Below are 19032 nucleotides of genomic sequence, written 5' to 3'. Positions count from 1 at the left end.
ATACTGTACATGCTTTCAAGTGGTGAAGGGACTTCTGTATCAGAAAGAAAGGGAGTGATACTTTGGAAGGAGAAAAATCATAGAGAAAAATGAGATTGGGGTGCATTATTTGGATGAGCGTAAAGCCTGTGTAAGGGACGCGGGTGGCGCTGTGGGTTAAGCCTAGGACTTGCCGATCAGAAGGTCGGGTGTTCGAATTCCCGTGACGGGGTGAGCTCCCGTTGCTCGGTCCCTGCTCCTGCCAACCTAGCAGTTCGAAAGCACATCAAAGTGCAAGTAGATAAATAGGTACCGCTCCGGCAGGAAGGTAAACGGCGTTTCCGTGCGCTGCTCTGGTTTGCCAGAAGTGGCTTAGTCATGCTGGCCACATGACCCGGAAGCTGTACGCCGGCTCCCTCGGCCAATAAAGCGAGATGAGCACCGCGAGCCCAGAGTCGGCCACGACTGGACCTAATGGTCAGGGGTCCCTTTACCTTTACCTTTAAAGCCTGTGTACCTGTGTTCACCAAAGGTAAGTTGTACACTCATACTTATTTACATGAAATATTCAACAGGTGTAGAGTCTGTGTACGTATGTACACAGTAACAGCAGTACAAATTAACAAGTGTATACATTATCACATAAACATTTGTACATGCATAGACAGCTTGTATATATGTTCAGTGCATTGTGTGGAAAAGCCAGAGGGTCCTGAGGGTGACAGCACGAGAACTGGCTTTTCTGCAGTGGCTCCCAGCTTGTGAAATGCTCTCCCCAGGGATGCTTGCCCAGCCTGGCGCCATTGTTACACAGTGGTACCTTGGTTCTCAAACTTCATCAGTTTCGGGAGTCCGTTTGACTCCTGAAACCATTCGAAAACTAAGGCGTGGCTTCTGATTGGCTGCAGGAGCTTCCTGCACTAAAGCAGAAGCTGCGTCGGAAGTTCGGCTTCTGAAAAACGTTTGCAAACTGGAACACTTACTTTGCGGCATTTGGGAGCTGATTTGTTCGCGAGCCAAGCTGTTCAAGTGCCAAGTTATGACTGTATATCTTTAGGTGCCAGGCAAAAACTTGCCTCTGTAACTATCTCTGGCCTTTTAGAAGTAGGTGGGATGTTTTTAATGTATTTCTTCCACCACTTGGTTTTAATGTATGTACCTATGTGGGGTTGTTTGGTTGTAAGTTGCTTTGGGTTGCCTTGGGCAAGACAGAGAGACTTAAAAATTTAATAAATAATAAATAATCCTATAGTGAGCATCACCTGGCATTATTTGCTCTGCATAAACATTGGTAAAATACATTTATTTCATATCTCCCACCTTGGTCCATGATCAATAGTCCACTGAGTTGAGTCCACTATAAAGCAAATAGGCATGGTGAAATATCCCATTTGAAAATATACTACTGGCCAGATTTCCTTCCATTTGTGGAAAAGTCTCTCATGTCCAATGAACAAATCAGCTCTGACGTGTGGTCTGAAAACAAGGAGTACTAAGGAGAAGGGAAATACAATTTTATACCAACCAAGGCCACCCAGGTCCTCATCCACCAAGCTGCAGCTGCTTAGTCTTAACACTTTGATCTCAGCTCCAAGGTTTAGCGCTTTCAAAATCAGCTTTAGGTTCCCGCCAACGCATTTATTCCAAGAAAGGTCTAATATCTCCAGTTCAGGAAGGTGAAGGGCAGCATCAGCTGAAAAGATTAGCAACAACATCTTGTGCTTACTGAAATAAATAGGCCTGGTCCAATGCCATTCAACCCTCTGCACCCAGCTGTGTATCTTCGAAATAGATCAAACCGTATACAACATTCTTTCCAACATTCTATCACACTTCAGTGTGTTACCAAGAAACAAAACCCAGAATGGGTCTGTGAAGTTCAAGTGACTTGAGTCTCAGCAGCTAGGAGTCACCCTAAAGGGCAGGTTTGACTCCTTCCCCCCTGGAATTGTTGAATGCAATTCTCCCATGCATATAAATGGTTGTCATTTATTCCAGTGGAAAAGTAGAGTGCTGCACTGGGGCACATGGTTGTGGTTAAAGCAAATATATGTGACTGAGCTTTTCCTGAAAGAAATCGTGCAGGAAGGGTGCCAAGAGGAGCTGCACAATGTACTTCCAAGCATTCTCTGTTCACAACCAGGAGGCCTACCTTCAAAAGTTCATCTGAAATTAATGGGAGCTGAGCAGCAAGACAGCTGCTTATGTACAGCTGCTTATGCAGCAAACCTCCCTGGCGATTTGGGCTCTATATTGGCAATCAGAAATATGTTTTTCCTATACTTTTCTAAGAGGGACCTCCCCTAAACCATGTTCAAACATCGAGAAAAAACACATGGGATACAATCCATCCAATGTTGAGTACATTCAACCTCCAATTACTTTCAGTGAGGGATGTGCATATATATGTGTGCGCATGGAACTGTCCCACTGTGCCCTCAATGAGAGTTATCCTCAAGGAAGAGTACACAGGGCTTTGGCCACAAGTGTGCTAAAATCTCTCTGACAGAAACAACTGCATATATTTTTTTCTTGAAATTAAGATTTCTACAAACATATGGAAGCGTCTACAATGCGGAGGTCCCAGCAGGGGTTACAAAAATTTAAAATTCAGAATTCAGAACAGTTAAATCAGATTACAGTCAAAAGAATAGAGAGGGTCTTGAAAACACACATCTCAGGTGTCAAAGGCCAGTGTAAAGACTGCATCTGTATTAGCAGTCTCCATCCAGCTGCAGGTTGTCACACAGACCAAGGGATTTTCTCTTTGTTGCATCAAACATAAAAGGGTGCAGAGAAAATATCCCAGTTTGCATGACAAGCTTCTCTGCAGATAGCTGCCAAGGGTGCAGTTTCAAGTGACCACCATATGAAATGGACATAATCCACAGGAAGTTACGTGTGCATGTGTTAACTGCATCACAGATAAGCATTACGTATGTGCATAATATTCCACTGATGATAATGGGACTTGGATGTGCCTAATTTTCACTCTGTGTTGCTCCTTTTCCACAGTACAGATATTTGTATAAGAGAACAACTTTATTATAGCTTTGTTATAGGATGATCAAACAGAACCAGCCTTGTAGGCAAAACAAAGATAGGAACAAGCCTACAGTGTTTCTGACAATGGAGCAATGTTTTTGTTAATTTGGGAATCAATAAACGATGCAATTATGTCTTAAGAAAGAGCTCATATTGCTTTACAGGACACAGTTAAATGAAGAAAAAGAAAAGAAGTTGCCAACTTCTATAATTAACTGTCAGCAGGACTTGAGATCACAAAAAATATAGCTCTTGATGTCTGGATACTAGAAGAAAGGGGTTGAAAGAGATTCTTTGGACAGTGGCAAAGCATGCTGCTGCTCTTGGTTTGTAGTGTTTTACGTTTTTCAAAGCTTTCATTGTGCTTTTGATTTAGTACTCTGAGCTGCCACTAGAAACCTATTTGAAGAGTTGGATATAATTTCTTGAGTGAATGTATGAATAATGAATAAACAAAAAAATAGCAAAGCCATCTGGGAAAGAGAGAATGAGAATGAGGGAATGAGAATACTACAATTAAGTATTATCTTATACTGCTCTATGTCTAGCAAAAGATCTTTAATGGAAGGTGGTTATTTCAGTACTGAGAAGCCCTTCAATGAAATGTATTCTCTGCATAGAAATTGAACTTCTGTTCCCCTTTCCGTACATTTCATTATATCAGACCTAATGAAAGTAGATGGCTCTGTAATGCACCTCCTGATAAATATTCCCAGGAATGTTTATTCAAATTACTGTCTGTTTCCATTTGACATTTCATGCCCAATTGATATACTAGCCCTGTGGATTAGTAAGATGGAGACATAGATAAGGAAAGCTAGAATCATTTTAAGGCATATTCTTACCTAAAGATGCAAATGAATCATGCTTTAAAGAACAATTGCTGAGAAGCAGAGATTTCAGTTTTGGTAAAAAACGGAGTCTGCTAAGAAGGTGGTCGGAAGACTTCCCAATACTTTTATTTAATGATAAATCCAGGTCCTGAAGACTCGACAAAAGGGGAATTACATGGGCTGCAAAAAGATCAAAGGATAGTACAGCTGCAACATAGTAAACATCAACTCCACAATCAACCTAAAGGAGCTGAAAATATTCAAGTATGTCCCTTCCTTCCGCTCATCTCTATCACTCCCTTTTCTTGGATATTAATATACTACGTTATTTGAAAACTGAAAAATGATCAAATTTCATCAAATCCAGTCATGCCACTAAATTAAATAAACCTTAGCCAATAAACTGTCAGTTTTAGTATATTAACCAATTGATTGATTAAATCTGCATAAATTTGAATATGAATATACTTTTGAATCAAAAAGAATTTTGCTGCTGTTTTCAGATCATGCAGCCACATGTTGCAGCAGCCACAAGCTTAGAACAGGCACTACTTCTTCACAGATGCCACTTGCTGCCTCCGTATTTTAGAAGTACTATTTACATTTCGTTGGATGATGAACTTCATCAGACTGTGCCAACAGCTTTGTAGCAAAACAGTCCCACCAAGAAGCAAGAAGTGGATATCGTAATGTTTGGGTGAACTCTGAAGTTTGCAGAAGTGTTTGTGTGTATATCTATATATACACACATGCGAGTGGCCAACCCTGCTCCCACCACCAAACATACACTTAGGCCCCATCGGCATTATACATTTAAGGCAGCATCATACCACTTTAAACAGTCACAGCTTCCCCCAAACTCTCCTTAGGGAACTTAGAGAATTGTGGCCTCCTGGTTTGTACACAAAACAGAAATCCTGACACTAATTAAGCCATGTTGATGGAAACAGCATTGTGGAACGCAGTGGGGAAGCACTGTGGAACGCACCAAAAAAGCCAATGTCAGTGTGATCCAAGGTGGCAATGTGAACACACCCAAGTGCAAATGTGACTTGAAATGCAGTGGGGAAGGGGAAGACTAAGTTGTACCTAGGCATAGCAGCAAGTTAGAAAATATGTTGGAGAACCCGGGGAGCTGGTGCCTGACAATACTGGGCTGGGCTGCTTATATTGCCTATTATAATACCTATTATTTTGCCAAGTAGTAGCCTTCCAGATATTGTGGGACTTCAGCTGCCATCACTCCCATGTAGCATTGCCAACAGTCAGGGATAATGTGAGTTGTTAACCAACATCAGCTGGATGGCACCTTGTTGGCTAAACTTGCTGTAACTTTAATCAAAGACATTGCTGGTTTGGTCATGTCCACAGAATGGATCCCCAAGGGTGTGCTCCTTATGTGGTCCTCTAGATATTGTTGGACTCCAGCTCACATCAGCGCATGCAAACATAGCTAATGAACATTCTGATATTATGGGATTTGTAGTCCAGCGACATCTGGAGGGCCAGAGATATTTCTGAGCTAGTGGAAGAGATGATTGATTGATTGATTGAAGATAAGATAATCTTCCAATTAAATATTCCACATAATGATTTTGCAAAAACGATTCTACGATTAAATGATTTTGCAATATCTTACTTAAAACAGTCATGTCCTCTTCTGTAATACAACACTGATGAAGATTCAGGACTTCTAGGTTCCTTAGCTCGGCCAAATGAGCTGCTAAGTACTTGAAACCTCCTCCAATCTCTTTATTACATGACAGATCTAATTCTCTTAGTTCCAGCAGGTGCTGCAAGGCACTAGCTGAAATAAAATAGGCACAGGAAGACAACTTGTCAATAATCAATTTGCCATCAAGGAAATCTGTTGTTAGCCTCCTTTAGTCCTTTTGCACATTCCTTCTCTTCATTGGCAGAGGCTGGCAAAAAAAAATCAAATCAAATGATGTTGAAATTTGGCAATTTGAAAATTCAAATTTGATATTTTTAATTTCAAATGTTTTCAAATTACACTTATAATACTGCCCAAAATCTGATTGATAAGTAGACCTGAAGCACATTTGGGAAAATATTTTTTAGCATTTTTGCCCTAATTTGGATTTGTGGGTGTGTATACATTTCTAATTTACATTTAATTCAAAATTTCCAGTTACAGATGTTGACAAATGCATACGCATAATATATTTAAAGCACTTTCAAAGAATTATGTGTACTGTAGTTTGTTAAGCGTTGCAGTGAATTGTAGCTCTGTGAGGGGCAAACTCTTTGAGGGCGGAAATGTTCCTCAAGTACTTTAAAGGTCTACTGTGAACACAGCTTCAGTTTCCCATCTGCAATAGAGGTATAATCATAGAACCTCTGAGTTGGAAGGGACTCAAGAGTCATCTAGTCTAACCCCCTGCAATGCAGAATAATATTCATGTACCTTACAGGGTTGCTGTAAGGATTGCAAGAAGATAATGCATCTGAACAGTCAGAAATTCTGTGCACATGCTAAGTATCATTATTAAAAGTCCCAGCTACCAAATCATCACCTGCACTTCACCCCCAAAGACACACTCTTGACAGATGCCAACCAACTTACCTAAACACTTGAATCCATCTAGTTTTAACCCACACCTGTTCAGATTAAGTACTTTCAGTCCTGAGACATGCTGTAATTCCTGGGCAATACTCTCCAGGCTATATCCTATCTTTTTGTTAATTGACAGATCCAGTACTTCAAGGCTGTGGATTTTGTAGAGCTGCTGAGCTGAAAAGAAGCCAGGGGATGAACTGGTCACAACATATTCAGAGCAGATAATGGAAGAGAAGTGTAATAAATTAAAAATAGGTTTATTATTAGGAAATCAGGGCACTTGGAATTTAAAACAAAACAAGAAGGTAGTTCTAAATCCAATCAAAAAAGGAAATATTATTTGCCTCATGATAAATAAATGGGCAATAATTTCATTTATCCAGTTTCTAAATATTCTTTTTAAGGTCATGTCCAAGATGTAGTTGTTATCTGGATGTTGTCTGGACTCCCCAGAATAACCACATAACCTTTATGTATGCATCTCTCTTAATGGGAGGTGGGCAGAGGGAGGGAGGGAGGAAGAGATACTACACATATCTCATTTTAAAATTTAACCCCTTTAGGATTTGAAAAAGGTTATCCTTCTGTAACAAACATGAACCAGTCAATACCTCACACATCTTGAGAGACTGCCCATGCTTCTCAAAAGCCAATCAGACAACATATGCCAATTATGAAGTTTCCTTCCTCATGCTAATGAATGTTAATTTGCCTTAAAGGTAAAGGTAAAGGACCCCTGACAGCTAAGTCCAGTCACGAACGACTCTGGGGTTGCAGTGCTCATCTCGCTTTACTGGCCAAGGGAGCCAGCATTTGTCCACAGACAGTTTTTCCAGGTAATGTGGCCAGCATTACTAAGCCGCTTCTGTCGAAACCAGAGCTGCGCACGGAAACGCCGTTTACCTTCCCACCAGAGCAGTACCTATTTATCTACTTGCACTTTGACATGATTTCGAACTGCTAGGCTGGCAGGAGCTGGGACCAAACAACAAATGTTGAACAAGTAAGGGAAAAAAATTCAAGTGTTGATTTGATCAAACTAACTATATCTTTTGATACACCTCCCTAGCAATTTGTCGTTCATATCGTGCTATTCATTTTCATGACATTAAAATGTTTTAAATTGCTTTTAACAGGTTCTTATTTAAAATATTAATATTTCTTGCAAAGTGCTTCGAGATTTTACACCATACTACAATCAAGCGGTATGTAGATTTTATCAAATAAATAAACAATGCTTTCATCTCAATCACTAGGTGTAAGAAACCAATGAAATAAGGTGTTGCCAGTTCCCATGTTATGCATGACTATACTACAGTCAGTGCTCTTTTTTTTCCTGGGAAAATTGGGGCCGATACCCACCATGAAGTTGTTATAGTAAGAACCACACTTTTTAACAACAACAAAAAGAGGTGCCAGTACTGCATATCCTTGAGTATCCCCTGGGAAAAAAGCACTGACTATAGTTACTTGCTGAAAGCCACAGTAAGTTAAAGGGCTGAGCTGAAATGTGAATCTGTACCTCCACTATTTGAAAACCATGATCATATGGGAAAATATGGGCAGGCACAATACAAACCATATTTGAAGCCTCCTAACTCATAAATCAGGGATGCAGGTGGCGCCGTGGGTTAAACCACAGAGCCTAGGACTTGCCGATCAGAAGGTTGGCAGTTCGAATCCCTGTGATGGGGTGAGCTCCCGTTGCTCGGTCCCTGCTCCTGACAACCTAGCAGTTCAAAAGCAGTTCAAAAGTGCAAGTAGATAAATAGGTACCGCTCCGGCGGGAAGGTAAACGGCGTTTCCGTGCGCTGCTCTGGTTCGCCAGAAGCGGCTTAGTCATGCTGGCCACAAGACCCGGGAGCTGTACGCCGGCTCCCTTGGCCAATAAAGTGAGATGAGCGCCGCAACCCCAGAGTCGGCCACGACTGGACCTAATGGTTAGGGGTCCCTTTACCTTTACCTTTAACTCATAAATCACAGGGCGCAACCTGCCAGTTTTCACACAAATTCTTTAACGCATTCAAGTGCAGCAGGTTTAAAATCTTGATTCCATACGAAGTGGTATTTGGTTTGATATCTAAATAAAATGCTAAAACAGTATTCAAAGCTGCTGCATCACTATGTCATGGGCTCTTACCTAGTGATTCACCATCTTCAGAAGTTAGACTGCAATCCATCACTTTTAGTGTTTTGAGTTTATGGTCTTTGGGGATTTTTTGGATTAGAAGAAAAAGCTTCCCACCAATGTTGGTATTCCATGATAAATCTAGTGTTTCAAGGTGAGGAATTACTTCAAGCGCTTCCCCTGTAAATAAGCATTTGATACTATTTTATACATTGATCTGAAGAAGCAGAAGACAATAATGATCGCATCATACTTTTTCAGTATTTAAACTTTGGTTTAAGAACATGCAAGAATGTAATAATTTCAGGAACATACATACACAGGTTTGTGTCCCCAATTACAGCCCTACTTCAGCAAGCTCATATTTGCATAGTCTGGATGCAGCCTTAGGGCTAATCCACATTTACCTTTCCTCTGCTCTTTCCAGGCACAGTCTGCACATTAAAGCTCTTTAAAGCTCTGCACTTTAAAGTCTTTGAGTGCTCCCCCTTTTTGCTCCAGAGCTTTCCCCACAAACCCACTCTTTTAACACTCAGTAGGAATAAACATCAATCCACAGTTAACCAGAACTGACACTTACTCCAACTGAGGGCTGAAGAGGGGTTTTGCTGGGAAAACTGGCAAAAAAATCAACACACCTGGACACGGTGCTTTAAGCGTGGACCTGTGCCTGGAAAGAGTGGGGCAAAAGGCAAGTGTGGACAAGCCCTGTGTCTGAAATGGAATTGCAGGACTAGGTCCCCCCAATCCAGATTAGAATTTACCTAGATCTCTAATGAAATAACTCACTGTAATAACCTCTCAGAGTAAGTTATGCAATTACTGGATGATACCTAAAAACGAAAGATCCATGGCTGTGAGTCTGCAGTTCTTCAGTCGGAGGACTTTCAGCTCTTGCAGACATTTGAACGGAAGGGTAAGAGACTTTAATGTCCCTCCTATTAAATCATTCCAGGAAAGATCAATCTCTTCCAGGCCTGGCAGCAAATGTATTATGGCAACTAGGGGAGAAACCAGAGTGAGAGATAAACCACTGCTGATATAAGTGCTGATATATGACCGAACTGTGCGTGCACATTAAGGTTTATTGAGGCAGAGATGAAAAGCTGCAAGGTACTATTGGTACTACAAGTAACTCTGTGTAGCTTTGTTCCTACATCTGCAAATAAGGGGGTGGGGGGTTGATATTTTAAGACTAAGATGGCTCCAATCCATTCATCTCCTCCATGCACCTGGGAAGTCAGGTGGCAGCAGAGAGGTGACCAAAGAAGAGAACCTCCAGCCTGCAGACCAAACTTCACCCACCAGCCCTCCTCATTTGGTCCGTGAGGTCAACTGAGGCAAGTCGCACCCATCCAGCTTAACTCTTATATAATGCCATGTGTGTTGTGGGGGGCAGATATGGCCAGGACTTGCCTGAAAGAGGCTTTGCAGGGGCTACAAACTTTCGTAATTGTTTAGATATTTTGATTATATTAAGGGGCTATATTTTTAAATAAATAAACACACATAGCTGTGGCCAACAGATTGTAATTAGGGCATAGGGCCGTCTCCATACACTGTGCATTGAGCTCAGAAAATCCTTTTGGCACACCACAGCTCAGAGTAAATCCCTGACTGCCGAAGCTTGCTTTCCCTTTTGCAAGTGAGCCTAAATTTTCATCTATGCATACAAATGATTACATGTAGATTTTATGTAAATTTGTGCCATAGGCCTGTGCAATCAAGTATTTAACAACGCCTCTGAAGCCATTACTAGGGTGAAAAAATACGTATCAAAATGTATACTCACTCAGCTCCATTATATCTGTTGTACTTAATGCACAATTATTTAAGTCCAAAACCTTGCTAGATGGCTGTTTGCCCAATTTCCCCAGGAAATTCTGAACTCTTTGCGGACACAGCATTGAGTCTGTGGAACCAAGACAACGGAAATGTAGTGACCTGAATGGTTTTCAACAATACCAACATTTGCTGAAAACCAACCAAACCATGCTTCTGATCATGCAGGAGACTCTCTCCCGGCAGATCATGAACATATTTCTCGTAATCATCGTTAACATGCAAAATGCCTTCACAGCTGCTGCACAGCAGTTCTACATCTTCACCTGATGACTCCAAAATCTTGTTCTGGTCAGTTACTGCCAGTTCACACTCTATTAGTATATATGTGAAATGACTTTTTGCCCCAATGTGCACCACTGTACACTTGCTTACATGGAGTTGCATTTGTCCATTGACTGCCCATTCACCCAGTTTGGAGTTCCTCACAATCCCGTTTGCAAAACATTGGGACAACATGGTGGGTAAAAATGCCACATCTGTCTTCACTCACAGATGTTTCAATGTTACATCTATCTTCACTCACAGAGAACTACTCTTGGAGCACAGGTCCCCTGGGCAGACAGTCCCTGTTCTTCAAGTGCACTTTCTTATCACTATTACCTGGTGCAGGGAAAATCTGCTCCACCATTTGAGTTTCTAAACAGGAATCGTTCATTTTGTGTCCCCTGCTTTCTTTTCCACTTTCCTCTTTGGATTCTTCATGGTCTGAACCCTGGTACTGTTCACATCCCCCTTTCTCCGCAGAGGGTTTTTTCTTCTGGATCTGACTTCTAAAGAAGTTGAATGGGGATCTCTGAAAAAAGCCATCTGCAGCCTTTTCTGTGCTTGTCCACTTTGCGCCTTTCCGAGGAGAGAGAGAAAGAGAGGCAGAAATTGTGTTTCGGATAGCACTTGCTCTTGAGCCTGCCTTAAAAACAAGGCAAAGAAGGCCATGCACTGTGTACTATGTACGCCCACACAATTTCATCGTAAGAGAAAGTTCAGAATGTATTGCAACTCCTGCCACGGTATGTACATAGTTATTACTTCCTAGCCATCTCTTCTCATTTTTCTGTATTTCTACACTGTCCAATCATCAAGGTCCTCTGGGCTGTTCACAAACAAAAATACATTTAATCACAAAAAAACATGCATGGAAACCATATCAATATAACCAAAATAAAAGCACGGGCACTAAGGACAGGGAGAAATCCAGTTTGTATTTAAAGGCAAACTTACCTTTAAGTTTGGGAATTTTTTACTTTGTGGGGTGTGCGATACTGTGCTTTGAAGCCTGGGTTGTTGGGACTTCAAATTGCAATGCAGGGTTGATTGAAAGCCCTGTTGCAAACAGCCCCAAACTGCTCTTTAAGGCTCTGAAAACCAGCTGAAGGGTGGTGGGAGCACACCTTGTTCTGGCAAAGGAACAGTCAAGAGCTCACTTTAAGCTCCTGATTCTTCCTTTGCAATACCCACAGCAAACCTGAAATCACATATGGCATCAGGTGTGAGGGAGGTGGGCATGGTTTGGAGACCAAATCTGGCATAAAAGCCAAAGGTTCCCCACCCCATCATACAATATTTATGCTTGCTAACTACTGAGCATTTTGATCTGTTGGTTGCACCTGTTTTCAAGCATTGCTCCCTGAGTTCTTGGGACAGAGCATACTAAAGCTTGAAATACATAAAACAGAATAAGCATTGCCAGAGGTTTTTAAGAGATACAGTAAAACAACCTACCTTCAGCTTCCATTTTTTTTTAATCGAAGGGTTGTTTTACCTTTCCAAGTATTTTCATGGCTTATGAAACAAATCAGCTTTGATGCTGATCATCCTTTGAGTTTGCTCTTGATTCAGTTCCAGTTGCTTTATTGCTTGTCTTCAGACACTTTCTGTTCTTATATTAGCTTTCTCATGCAAAATTCTTGCTTTGGTGCAATGGTGAAGCAGGGACATATGCTCTTCAGAAGAACTGTGCAGAGTTCAAAAGTATTTTCAAGGGAGATGATGGTCTGGTGGAAAGCATTACCGTAACTTTTTCTTTGATGCGTCTTTTCACCGGTTTTGCCCAACTACCTCCTTGAACATTTCATTTGAACAGTCTGGTCAGCATTTTTTGTGCAGTGGGGTAGGATCATTCGAAGAGAAAAGAGGAAGTAGTTGTGTAGACTTTGATACCGGAGCCTCTTACATGTGACGGATTGCTGGCAGCTGGGAAGGCTGAGTCACTTTATAGCTCAAATTACAAGACTACCTGAAGAAAAAAAGGATTGTTGGGTTCCCTTATAAAAGTAACACTGATGGAGTCTGGGAAAAGCCGAGAGATCAAATAGCTAGCATTCTTCTGTGGAGATAAAGCTATGAAGCAATATTATTACAGTGTGTTCATTTCACAAAAATATCTTATACCTCTTGTGATTTAGTCTTCACAGTTAGTCCTCATAGTTAGGGTAGGATTCATAATGAAATCTGCCAAGATCTTTTGAAGAGAGTGATCTGCCAGAAAAATGCTCTGTTTCTTCTGGCCACAATACTTCTGCCATTAATGTAGCACATTATTTATTTTAAAATTTACAAAGGTCTTCGTCGTTTCTACTATGTTTGCACGGACAAAATTCACTTTAAAAAATTTTTTTTATTAGGTTTTCACATAATACATAATAAGAACATCATACGTTACCATTCTTATTCTTCTGTGACTTCCCATATCACTGCAATGACAAAATTCCTATTAAGCAGATCACTATCATTCCATTTTACAGATTCAGAATTGAGGCTGAGAAATTAGTGACTTGTTCAAGGGCCAAGACCCATGGTATCTAAACTCAGTGCTTTTTCAAAGACAAAGGCACAATTCTTGCCCAACTAGTGCTTTAGAAGGCAAAATCTGTTGGAGCATCTGTCCTGTTATGTACCTTCCCAGACCCTTAGATGTTAATCTGTGGCCCTTCTCTAGGTGCCCTCTCTGAGGAAGGTTTGGAGGGTGGTGACAAGGGCCTTTTCAGTTGTAGCTCCCTGCTTATGGAATGCTTTCCCCAGTGAGATCCGCCTGGTGCCAGCATAAACATCCTTTTGGTGCCAGGTATTTACTTATCTCTTCTCCCATGCATTTGAGAGATGATTTGTTGGATGACATTTTTTGTTGCCAAAGCTTTTGCTGTAGTTTTAACAGGTCTGTTCTAGGGATTTTTGTATGGTTTTATTGTAATATATTGGATACCCCATTCATTTCTTTTTGATTTCGTGTTATGCTTTATGTTTTTAAATCTTTGTAAGCTGCTTAGAAACCTTTTACATAGCAAATGCCTGATAAATTGAATTGATAATAATAGCAATGCAAAAATGTATCTGTCTTTGAATCTAAGAATAAAAAGTAAGAATTACTAGTTGAAGATTCAGGAAAAAATGGGAGTAGCACCTCAGATGAACTCATTGGATACACACTTTTGCACTGCACACCCATGAGGTGAAGTGCCAGAAAGTCAAGGAACACACCAAAGTATTGGAGAGATTTCAGTGCAGAGCAACCAAGAGGTGATGGATTGATGAAGGAGTGTGTACATAGTACACTGGTTGAAAGACGAGTAATGTTGGGTAAATACACCATTCTGCAAATATACAAAGGGTGTGAACACACAGGACAAGAAAAACTTAACTCTGGTGATGTACAGAGTTATGGAATAGCAAAATACTGAAGGCAGTGGGTAGCTGCATTTGGTCTTCAGAACCTCAAGATTGGCTTAGTCTCTTGCAAGAATCTCCAGGAGACCTCCATTTCTTCCAAACAGGCCTGGTTAACAGATGATGTACTTATTTTCTTTATTTTCTGATGCCTCCAGTTTTGTGGCGTACACTGTATCCATTCAGCTGGTATCATCTTCTGCATTTCACATAGAAATGGTGATCACACAACTTTGCTAGTATGTACTAGATGTTAAAATCTCCAGAACTTTACCATTTGAAAGATGAGATGTGCAGCAATACAAAAATGTGCAACCTTATATGATATCGCAGTAATCCAGAAACACAATGGACCATTGGTCCAGCCAGCACAATATTGTCTGCACTGATTGGCAGTGTCTTCCCAGAGTTTGAGACCAGGAATTTCATTTCCAGTCCTATCTGGAGATGCCAGGGATTGACCTTTTGCTTGCACCTGTTCTGAGCTACGGCTCTTCCTCTTTCGCATGTGAAAATGGGTACCTAATCACTGGAAGTGAGCTACCTGGCCACCAGGTTCATGCAGCACAAGACCTTTTAATCTCTGGTTGAGGAGGCACTGCCTGGTTAGCCTGTAGCTCCAGCAATGGTGCGGTGGGAAGGCAATGAAGTTAACTGCCCCTTCCCATGGCTTCAGTTAGTATTGAGCTGTCCAAGAGGAGATGCTCCAGCCCCAGAAATGAAATCATGGAAAGGGAGGTGTTTCCCCATATAATTGTGGAACCTTTAAAAAGCAGTGGTTGTTGGAGTAGTTGTTGAGGAAGGGCTGTAGCTCACAGGTAGAGCTTCTGCTTTGAATGCAGCAGGTCCCGAGTTCAATCCTTGGCATCTCCAAGTGGGGCTGGGGGAGACCCCATCTGAAAGCCTGCCAGAAATAAGAACAACCTGCTGTATCAGTCCAATGGCCCATCCGGTCCAGCATCCTGTTCTCACAGTGGCCACCCAGATGCCTATGGGAAGCCAGTGAGCAGAGCATGACACACACATTACTACTCTCCCCTCTTGTGGTTTCCAGCAGCTAGTATTCAGAAGCATTGATGCCTACCCACTTGGCCCATGACACTGTTTGGGCCAAGCACACCTGCCCTAAAGCTAAAAATTGAGGCTAGTATTGTACTGTGCTTGGAAGCTCCAACCATCAGCTGTGGATGACACTGAGTTCAATAGAACAATGGTCTGACTCTATATGGTGTGTTCTACAAGCTAGAGATAGCATAGTGGTCTAGGCATTGCAGCACTCACCTCTGCTTACACTACAGAGGGACAGGACTGGGGGTATATCTGGGTTATCAGGCCATGCTTTTGTAGAAATAATATAGTCAGAAAGGGAATGCTAGTGACTATTTTCCTTTCTCAAAGACATGCAGGACATTCTTTTCCAAAAGCATGTTTTACTCAGGTGCTGAACTTTGCGACTATGATAAGGTCTTGTGCTTTCTTGTGTGATTTTCAGAAGAAAACCTAGCTTCCAAATGCACAAGGAAACAGGTTTCATAAGTTGTCTTGCATTCACATCGTACAAAGCACAGAAGCCTTTACAATGCAAGTTATCAAGTTACTAATGACTGATTTCAAGGAGGGCAGATTCTGGCCATGGAACTGCTTGGGTGTTTCTTGTGTACACACCATCTACAAATATATTCCTTCCACTTCGTCACCATGATATGCCAGAAGGGGAAGGGACTAGGTGGACAGAAGAAGGACCGACCCTTAATGGGGACAACCTCGTTAGCTGCATCCCACGCAGCATCCTCCTTTGAAAGATTAGCGTGGATTTTTGTACTTTGCCTCATCATGACTCCTTAATCCGGCATATAGTCTAAGGGAATAATGCCATTAGAGGATTAATGCCACAAGTTGATTTGAAAAAAAGGATTTGCAAACACCAAAATCCTATATTGCATGCACTTAATCATGAAGTATTATTTTGAGGATTTCCTTTTCAGTTTAGTAGTGAGTCTAGCCCAGCCTAGGTGGTACTTCGCAAGAAGACACTCAATTCTGCCATCTCAACATAAAAGTTTACAGCTCAAAGGCAAAGAGCCCTCTATAGTATCAGACATACCCTCCAACATTTCTCTGAGGAAAATAGGGACGTCCTATTCTACTATTTGGTCCTATTTGACCAAACTGCGGGAGGCAGTGGAAGACAGGAGTGCCTGGCGTGCTCTGGTCCATGGGGTCACGAAGAGACACGACTAAACGACTAAACAACAATAACATTCTACATTATTATTTTACTATTTATACCCTGCCCATTTGTCTGGGTTGCCCCAGCCACTTGGGTGGCTTCCAACATATTAAAAAAAATCATTAAACATTAATCATTAAAAGAAACCTTTCTTATATAGGGCTGCCTTCATATGGCTTGGGAGTCAAATAACTCCATACCCTCCAACATTTCTCTGATGAAAATAGGGACAACTTAAGGAAAAGCAGGACATTCTGGGATCATATCAGAAACTGGGATGGATTCTGTAAATCTGGGGCTATCCCTGGAAAATTGGGAAACTTGAAGAGTTTGATCTGATGCACATATATAGTTCCTGCTCAAAGGTGCCTCAGTGTGAAGACAGCAGCTCCAGTCATGTATTGATTTGTGCCTATGGGTCTCACCACCCATGAAAAGAACAAGGAAGATTTTGTTGATGAGAGAGCTCTGTGTATACTCTACCTATGCATTGAAGATCAGCCCCACCAAAGGAAACCAGATTGGGGCTCATGGATAAGAGCATCAATATTCCCCATGGGAAGGGCTGTTGCTCAGTTGTAGAGCACATGTTTCGCACGTGAAAGGGCTCTAAGGTTTAGTCACTGGCATCTAGCAGTAGGGCTGGGAAAGGCCCCTGCTTGAGACCCTGGAGCAGGGTGGTCCAACTTTTCATACCGAGTGGGCTGCAAGAGTATTTCAATATGGAACCCATGGGCCACACACTGCCTTGTCGCACTGGACAGCGGGAGCCAGGCCAACATTTGATGCCCCCCCCCTCAATCTTTCCAGAGCTGGCTAAGCAAGGCACAGGGCTATGGGAAGGAGGTGTGAGGATCTGGCAGGGCCCTAGAGCTCTCCTACCTCCTTCACAAAGCTGGGCTTTGGGAAGGAGGCAGGAGGACTTAAGGACCCTATCAGAGCCCTCATGCCGCCTTCCCAAAGCCAGCAGTACAAGGGCTGAAGGCCACAAAAGAGGCCCTGAGGGCAGCTTGCAGCCCTTGGATCATGCATTGGACCACCCTGCCCTGAAGAGTCACTGCAGGTCAATATAGACCAGTTGGAGAGACTATTAATCTGACTTAATATGAGCAGTGTGTGTGTGTGTGAGTGTGGGCTTGAAATGTGAAAAAAGTGCTTAAACTTAAACTCTGTGATGTGTTCCTCTCTTTTCCTCTCTTACTTGGAAGTAAATCCCATTACATCTGCAAGATGTACAGCTGCAACTACAGGACGATGATCTCTAGGGAGCAGACTTGGAAGGATGAAAGCTTCACCAGTAGGGAATGGGGTAGAAAAATTGTGGACAGACAGCAGCCAGAATGGAAACACATCAAACTGTGATGATGTTTACCAGGAATTGCAAAATTGAATTGAAAAAGAGCAAGAGAATACAACCGCACTGCATTTTAAGCATGTAATGTGTACTTAGCCTTAGTTTAGTCATGCTAAGGAACCTGTATGCATCTCCTAGTGTTTCTTTACCGACACTGAGGTGCTGATAGGCACATGAAATCCCCATGCCCACAACTGCTCCTTCATTCGCCTTAAAGAATAAAAGGGCTGAGGAAATGAAGGCATTATGCACACGGTACTTTGTCTGACCTTGCATGCCGTCAAATCTGTGCTGGAGAATGTGAGCATGGGGATGGTGTCCCACGGTACATACACTGTTTCCAAATGATACATCTAAAACACACCTGATATATAAATAAATTGGTGGCTAGAAAATATTTTCCACAGGATACATTACTCTCAATTTTACCCGTGGACCGCCATATGTCCAGATTTTAATTTGCTCTGAACTAATTTTAAGATGTATTTTAATTAATTGATTGCCTGGTTTTATGTTCTTATGTTCTTTGTATACTGTGCTAGTTTTGTGATGTTTTATGATGGTTTGCACATAACACTAAGCCAAGCTATGGCTCAGTGTGAGTATGTGGGTTCTCAAAGGGAAGCTCAAGGCCACTGTACTCTTCATCAGTCCTGTTTCTGCTCCATTAACTGGAGCTAAGCTATGGTTTGGATTGGTGTGCCATCTGAACCCAGGCTCATGGTTTGCCTCATGCCAAACAAACCACAAGCTGTAACCAAGGTTTCTTCTTGGTTTACAAGCTCATGATTTGTCCGGAGGGGGCAAACCACGAGTTTGGATGATATGCTAAGCCAAACTACAACATATTTTGTGAGGTAGTGTGAGAACCAGAGAAGGAACACAGTGCCCACGATCTCCTCTCCAGGAACCTGCACTCTCATATGTGTTTGTGCTATGCCATGATTTGAACTGAGTCATTATTTCACTAATCCTTACGACGACCATGTAAAGTAGGTCAATATTATTACCTCCATTGGGGGTATTTTTGAGGCTCATATCCTGAGTTTACAGTCAAGGCAAGCTTTGAAAGAGCTTATTTCCAGCTTCATTGCTCAGCCTGTTAGTTCCTACACTACATTAGCCCTTAATATATCAAAAGTAATCCCCTTGCACTGAAGCATTTGCATGAATAAGTAATCTGATGAGTTCAATCAAGGCCTGCAAGCTACATTAATTGCCAGAGGCTAATTAAAATCATCATGACTAAGGATCACTGATGCTTCCATCTGGAATACAGATGTTTGGCTTGATTAAGGAGACCTCCACTGCCATGGCTGTTTAATAGGTCACATTTTAAATATTACTTATGATGAATATTAATGCCAGCATCACTTT

The 19032-nt window shown here is 41.8% G+C and overlaps 1 protein-coding gene across 12 annotated transcripts in view; it reads right to left on the bottom strand.

Moving 5' to 3' along the window:
* Window positions 1-19032, bottom strand: part of LRRC31 (leucine rich repeat containing 31) — a 40265-nt gene that overhangs the window by 2599 nt on the left and 18634 nt on the right. For 5 of the 12 annotated variants that reach the window (XM_083613288.1, XM_083613289.1, XM_083613290.1 and 2 more), the window contains 10 exons: window positions 15835-15929; window positions 13835-13998; window positions 11012-11251; window positions 10359-10478; window positions 9400-9567; window positions 8579-8746; window positions 6445-6612; window positions 5497-5664; window positions 3870-4037; window positions 1505-1672 (listed from right to left, as the gene is read on the bottom strand). In XM_083613288.1, coding sequence (XP_083469414.1) covers window positions 1505-1672; window positions 3870-4037; window positions 5497-5664; window positions 6445-6612; window positions 8579-8746; window positions 9400-9567; window positions 10359-10478; window positions 11012-11251; window positions 13835-13998; window positions 15835-15860 — 1558 coding nt within the window. In that variant the 5' untranslated portion in view covers window positions 15861-15929. Of the gene's footprint in view, window positions 1-1504; window positions 1673-3869; window positions 4038-5496; window positions 5665-6444; window positions 6613-8578; window positions 8747-9399; window positions 9568-10358; window positions 10479-11011; window positions 11252-12130; window positions 12645-13834; window positions 13999-15818; window positions 15930-17924; window positions 18020-19032 lie in introns of those variants that run through there. The other 7 variants (XM_083613284.1, XM_083613285.1, XM_083613294.1 and 4 more) reach the window with 4 other exon arrangements.

The sequence above is a fragment of the Podarcis filfolensis genome (genome assembly GCF_964270895.1).
Source record: "Podarcis filfolensis genome assembly, chromosome: 5".
In the NCBI taxonomy this organism is placed as follows: domain Eukaryota; kingdom Metazoa; phylum Chordata; class Lepidosauria; order Squamata; family Lacertidae; genus Podarcis; species Podarcis filfolensis.
The sequence above is the reverse complement of the archived record's forward strand: the minus strand, read 5'-3'. Positions and strand labels throughout refer to the sequence as shown.